Source organism: Acyrthosiphon pisum, chromosome A1 (genome assembly GCF_005508785.2).
Source record: "Acyrthosiphon pisum isolate AL4f chromosome A1, pea_aphid_22Mar2018_4r6ur, whole genome shotgun sequence".
NCBI classification, from domain to species: domain Eukaryota; kingdom Metazoa; phylum Arthropoda; class Insecta; order Hemiptera; family Aphididae; genus Acyrthosiphon; species Acyrthosiphon pisum.
This window is the reverse complement of record NC_042494.1, coordinates 108,592,400-108,599,459: the sequence shown is the minus strand read 5'-3', so window position 1 is coordinate 108,599,459 and position 7,060 is coordinate 108,592,400. Positions and strand designations below refer to the sequence as shown.

Genomic DNA, 7,060 nt, shown 5'->3' with positions numbered 1-7,060 from the left:
CCCCGTAACAGGTTTTTTTTTTTAAACATTATTCTATACACAGTTACATTAATACAAAAATGTTATTTCCATAAATTCTATAATTTATAAAATAAAATCCAATTTCCTAGGTTTTTTCGCTAACTTGTTTATTATCTCTCTGTGTCAATGTGTACGTTTTTGTGGACAGCCAACATAGTTAATCCATTCAATCGATCCTATTTAATAACAAATAATGATTATTAATTAATTATTATGAAAATGTAATGACAATCGTTTTATGACAATAAAAAAAAAGTAAATGATTTTTAGTCTTACTTCAGACATGGTATTTCTTAAATATGTTTTTATTTTTTTTAGGGATGAAAACATCCACTCAGATGTTGTAGTGGATACAGGCAATGTACATACTATTTTGATTAATATAAATATATTAGGAAATAGATTAGCATCACATTCAATAAGCGCTTGAAGAGCTGACTTTGATACAGTATTAGATGATCTGCTTAGTTTGCGCCTCCACAACTTTAGCTCAATCAGTAAAATATCTAAGTTTTCCACATCTGGTTCATGAAATTCAACTAATTGCTTAAATTAAGTTTCTTCAACTTCAGTCAAAATTGTATTAGAAGAAAATAAACTCTTAAACCCTAAAAATGTAAAACAATTTCAAATACACTAATAAATAATATTTGTTAATATTACTATATAATATTATATTATTAAACTACCTTTGAAAATGTCTGAGTGTGCCAAAAATCTATTTTCCAATTCAGTTATGAAATAATCAACATATGGTATAAAAACAATTATTTTGTAGTAAGTTTCCACATCCATTTTTTGATCAGACAATGGATTTGCTCGATTTGTTTTTCTTTTATTCAACCGTTTGACTGTCAACTCAATATCCATTTTAACAGCCATTGCCTATTTTTTTTTTATATGTTTATATAAATAACTAGTATATACTTAACATATATTTGTGTAATTTTTTTAACCTTTGCTTGTAGGAATAATTTTTTGAACTCGTTATCACATTTGCTTCTCAAAGATTTCAATTCTGAAACAATGTCTTTTGTCAGGTCAACTGCTTCCTTTAAATCAATCCTTTCTTTTTGTAATTGCTTACATAAAGGAAGACCAAATGAAAACAACAGCTAAATACATAAGAAATTACATTTTTGATTACATAATTTTTACCTATAGATACTTGTTTTAATTTCAAGATTTATAAAAAAAAAATACCTTAACAACATAGACTGACACTATAAACTCAGAATCCATAGATTTAAGTAGTAAATTTGCATCTATAGTAGAACCTGATGAATCATTCCACTCTGAATATTATTATAATATATATTTTATATGTCAATGCATTAAACATTAAAAAAAAAAAAAAAAGGCTGGGGGATCTATCCCCATCATCCCCCCCCCTATAACTACGCCACTGGTGCGACCCACAGGCCAATCGATCCGCCGGAAAAAATGTTGTAGATGCAGCACACTAACCTTTTGCTGAGCCCGTGCCCATGACCGTCTTCGATTCCCATTTCCAGGACGACGCTGTCTTATACTTAAGTCTTAATGGTGCCATTAGTGCTGCTTGTCGGGACAACATTTGACGCACCAAAGTTTCGGTAATCGTGTACGTAAGTTTTCGGTTGGCGAGACCGCGTACGGTCTTCGGCAGCATCATAATATTATTATCTTCTGGGTTAACGACCGAACCAAGAGTGGTTACCAAAGAGCTACACCCGACCGCGTACATTCTATAATAGTACCTACCAACTATAGGTACATACCGTTAAACATTAGATTATTTATTTCATGCTCAAAATTTTAACAGTACGCGTACCATCGAGTTCTAAATGTCTAAATGGTACTACTTAGGTTTACATAACTTTTTTTTTTCTTAATTTTTCGTTATGATTGGCCCTAATGTTAGTTGTTACGTTTTATCACGGCTCTAGATAGAATAAAGCCGTGCGTTTTATATACCTAAATATTAAACCGTTTGAACTAAAAATTCTTTTATTTTTACAATTTACAAACAATTGAGTTCAAAACATTGAAGAACTATAAGAGATTTTTTACTATACTACAAAAATATATCTTAATTTTTTCGAAGTTAACATATTTTAATTTTACTGATATATTTTACTGAATTTTATATAACTCTGATTAGACTTCACAATTATATTATTGTTGTATCCTCATTATTTTTTTTTACAGTTGTACAACAAGCCTGCCATTTCATCAAGCGTGTATATGCTGCGTTAATTGAGTAATAATTTTTATTTGTAAGCCGTAGACGATCATTATTAGTTATTACATTATTCAAGGAATATACAATATGCCTATATAGGTACTCAACCTATTTAGAATATACAAAAAACGTAGATATTTAAAATTCGATATTATTGCGTTAACGTTCTCGAAAGTAAAATATGACTATATACGTAGGTATAACAATTGCTACTTATAATATACAGGTATAAATTAGTAATTACCATTGTAAATTGTAATTATTATTTTCAATTTGTATATGCATTTATAACTTTTATGCTTACACTTATATTTCTCACTGACTCTAGTTAAAAAAAAAATGTTATTCTTTATTTTTAATTCTGTATTTCAATCATCTATTAAACGTAATTCATCTAAAGACAGCCGACTGACCACTATTTTTTATTATGTACAGTGGGTCAATAGAGCATACTATTAACTATAATAGTAGTAATGGATGACTGATTTTATGGTAATATAAAAAAAAATACCGAATTCTTCAAATACTAAAAAACACGTACAATAGATGATCGAGTTGTTTGGAAATAAATTAAGGGCAGCAATTTAATTAGCATTTAGCTTCTTGACCCTAATATATTCTCTTATTCCCTACATTATTTTCGCTATAGTATAGTCCTTTCTCTTTCTCCGTCCAAATAAAAATTAGGTTTTTTCCTCCTATTTTGTATAATATATAATTACCATTTACCATGTTGCTGGACTGTGAAGACTCCGCGGCACGGTCCAGAGATTTTCATGACTGACGTATTCATACGTTATTCGGTTAGTATTAAAACATAGTTACAATAGTGAACACTTTATATTCTTTGTTTTAAGTCTGTGCCAAATAAATCTATAAATGTTTACGAACTCTAAAAAGAGCGAATTTGCCTATGCAATCGAACCGGAAGCTGCGGTGTACCAAATACACGATCGTAGAGGTAAGTCAAAGTTATATTTTCCTTATAGGATTATAATTATTAGTAGGTGTTCATTTTTGTTAGGTATTACAATATTTTAGTAACATAATATATTTTTTCGTGAGGTATACCAGTCAACAAATAACTATATATACAGTATATTATACCAATATTACGTACTATTATACATTTAGGTGTAATAGTAGGATGGTAGGATGCCACTAGGATATAATAATATAGTATCTACAAAAACAAAGTACATGCACTATGCACATATACTTTTCGCTGTTATTCGTTTATTATCTATTATCACATTCACATAGGTTTATGTGCCGTATACAGTTATAAAGTTATGTATACATATGTACCTAATCACATTTTGTAGATAATTGTTTTTTTCTCAGAAATTTAAAAAATAATATGATACTTGTATTATAATAGTATTGTTTACTATTTTTAGTTAAAATTAAACTTCATACTTCAAGCATATTGCAAAAACATTTATTATTCTCTGGCGAAATGATTTTTAATATAGATATTAGATGTAGCAGTTGAAATTTACAATTCCTAAAGGATCATACGCATAACTTGCTAAAAATTCAAATTCTACGTGAGGCCCTAGATACGGCGCAGCTCAAACGGCTCACACTCATTGTTTGTTGGGCTCAAACAGCTCCCATTCATTGTCTGTATTGGTCCCAAACGGCTCTCATCCTTATGAATACGTAAATTTCCAAACATATCCGGCATTCAACAACAACAATTATTCTAAATCTAAAATCGATAGTATGTGGTGGGAATGTGGGATAAATGAGCCATTTTTAACTTGCATTTTGTATAAAGAATAACGTACCTACTTAAAAAATGTAGGTACCTGTTTTAGACTTTATAGGTGTGAACGCCAACAACGCTATGTTTCAAAACATATACTTTTTTGATTTATTATATTACTTTTTTAGTTAAATCAAATTTTAAAGTTTAAATTATCGATATATTTACTTTCATATAAAATTAAAAACACCAATTTAATATTCCTGACCACGGCTCTTTTGGGACAGTATATTCGTAAAATACGAGAGCCGTTTAGGAAAAACAGAGACCAATAATGAGCATATATAAAATATATACATACTTGTGTCATTGTACGCGGGGTTTTTTAACGATTATGGATAATTTAGGCATACTTTTAATCTGAGTTAATTACAAATTTCCAATATTATTATAATAATAATCAAATACCATTAAGTATCCTAAGCCACCTAATAAAGAATCCAAATTAGTTATATTGTAAAAAAAGTAAGATAGGAATTTGTGATAGGAAAAGTACGAAATAAAATGTAAATGTCCAAAACTAAAAAATATGAAGGGTTATGAATTTCAACTCCTAAATTCATACTTTGTAGTTTGCATGCGATACCTACCAATATAGCGAACCTATATGGTTCAAATTTCATTTTATCCTACTATGAGAAGAGCACCACAAAACATTGCACTTTTTTCCTTACACAATTTGTTTTAACAATACCTAAGGGCTAAGACATTAATGTCAACAATCGAATACCATTTATCAATTTGCTACTATCACTTTAACCACCTAATAAGTAATAAAGAATTCAAATTTATGATATTGTAAGAAAAGTAACTGTGAATTAATTAATTACGATTACCTATAAAAACAAATTAAATAATAATACTAATTTTGATGATTGCTTGTTAAAATAAAAATAATAAACTATGTTTGCCAACAATTTTGTTTATGTTTTTTTTTTTTTTGAAAGTGTGATTAGATTACCAATTAAACTACTTAAGTGTATAAAAATGTAGTAAAAAGAAAAAATGATTTAGCTCTTGTAAATTAAACCTATATCCATTATTTCAATTAAAAGCATTAATAATGCATATTTTACTAAACTTTGGAGGACCATAGTTAATAAACTAGCAAACCAAAATTGATGAATTGACTATCAAAATTTTCAGAAAAAGAAGCTTTACCAGAATCCATTAAAAAGATAGTAGTTACCATTTGAAAAAATAAAGTTGATTTTGCTATTGGTACACCTGCGTGTTTAAAAATTTTGAAATTGTTATAAAAAAATTGCTTGATAAAAATAAAGAAACACGTCTTTTTTCATTTTAACGAAATTCTATTTCATCGATCCATAATCGTTTAAAAAACCCGTGTACAATGATATAAGATACACCCTTTATAAAAGAATACATTTAACTTTCTTACCATTAAATTTGTTATTAGGTTAACTCACTTAAATATTAAAAATAATTAGTAGATTATTTTGAATGCAAAATTTGGTATATTATGTTTTGTCCTCTTAATATTTTTTAAAGATCTGTAATAAATATTTGTATCTAAACTATAATAACTATATGGTTTTTGTAATACTTATTGACTATTGAGTATTTGAGTATATAAACTCAATGCTATACGCACCTTGTACAGTTGTAACTATTTAAAATATTAAAACATTAAAATTTAATCCACTTGTAAACTTTCGTAAATGGTAGGTAATTGAATAATATAAGAGACCTACACAAACACTGTATGGATACGTGGTGAAATTATTTCTTAACATTACAAAGAAAATAAATATGAATAACGGTACTGTGTCTGAGACTCATATAGGTACGCTATGCATTGTGTGTATTGAACGATGAATACTCTGACCTATTGTCAAAAAGTGCAACGTTAACGACCATATCAAGGTTACACATGAATGATAGGTAAATAATAGTAAATATGACATGTACTCATATATGTGTAAATGCGTTAAGTAATTTGTTGTTTAATGTAAATAGTAATTAGGATTATGACTATGAGCATAGTGTGAATTTTTATGTTTTAATTGTTTATTTTTGTATTTTTTACATTTTTGGATTTTATTAGCGCACATGTAGTGCGTGCGTTGATAGCCCGGTAGTCGGTACCCGCATACAATCACACTCACATTTATCATAATTGACGACAAATGCCACGGGCGGCGGTTATAAAGTTGCATATTGCCTAAATATTGTCCCTTATTAAAGACTCACGAGCTGGCCCCTTCAGATAACTAATTAAAAGTTGTTTAATTTGTTTTAAATTATTTTAATTCAATGTACAAACTAATAATAATAATAAATTAATAAATAAAAAAGGTGGGTAAGTGGATGTCGCTCTGCTGTACAGTAGGTTACAAGTGGGTCACTGTATAATGGATAGTATTAAATTTGAATTCAATGATATAATATCACTGTATAAGAAAAACGATTCTCAGCGGAGACGGTTTGTCAGTCTAGGTATTAGACGACATACCTATTATAGGTATATACTTATCTATAGTATTAAAAAAAAATTGACCTATAATAGGCATCAATAATAAATTCCAAATTAATCATATCGCAATATCCATTAGGTAACGCGTTATACATCAACAACAAACCGAGGTACTATCATAGATATATAACGGTATACTTTAGAAGTTTCAAGTACCCACAAGTAATATTATACAATCACAACAAAATAACTAAAATAGTTATTCCAGGTTTTTTAATATAATGTAATTTCGTCCAAATTTGAACTTAAAATGACTATAAAAATAAACTGTGCTTATGTATTTCTTAGAATTTTTGGTAACAGAATTAAATATTTACGTGGAATCTTGTTTTAAATTTTCAATCCTTGGCCATAAAAGTTGAACATTTTATAAATTTTTAACTACAAAATAATTATTCAATTTTAAATTTGATAAATTTTGTCAAAATTTCAACTTCAAATGCTTATAAAAAATAATTGTGCCTATGTATTTTTAATATTTTTCAACTGCTATTGTAACAATGTATCAGGAGCCTTGTATTAATTTTTTACACTTTTTGGCCCAATA

General features: G+C 28.1%; 2 protein-coding genes across 2 annotated transcripts in view; one reads left to right on the top strand and one right to left on the bottom strand.

The window, feature by feature from the left end:
* LOC107884626 overlaps positions 1–2,727 on the bottom strand; it is a 3,523-nt gene extending 796 nt beyond the window's left edge. Inside the window, exon 1 of the mRNA XM_016807137.2 lies at positions 1,489–2,727. Within this exon, the coding sequence (XP_016662626.1) occupies positions 1,489–1,747 (259 nt within the window). The 5' untranslated portion in view covers positions 1,748–2,727. The remainder of the gene's footprint in view (positions 1–1,488) is intronic.
* A 316-nt stretch (positions 2,728–3,043) lies between these two features.
* LOC100167220 (heat shock 70 kDa protein 12A-like) overlaps positions 3,044–7,060 on the top strand; it is a 19,072-nt gene continuing 15,055 nt past the window's right edge. The window contains exon 1 of the mRNA XM_001951194.5: positions 3,044–3,206. Within this exon, the coding sequence (XP_001951229.2) occupies positions 3,125–3,206 (82 nt within the window). The 5' untranslated portion in view covers positions 3,044–3,124. The remainder of the gene's footprint in view (positions 3,207–7,060) is intronic.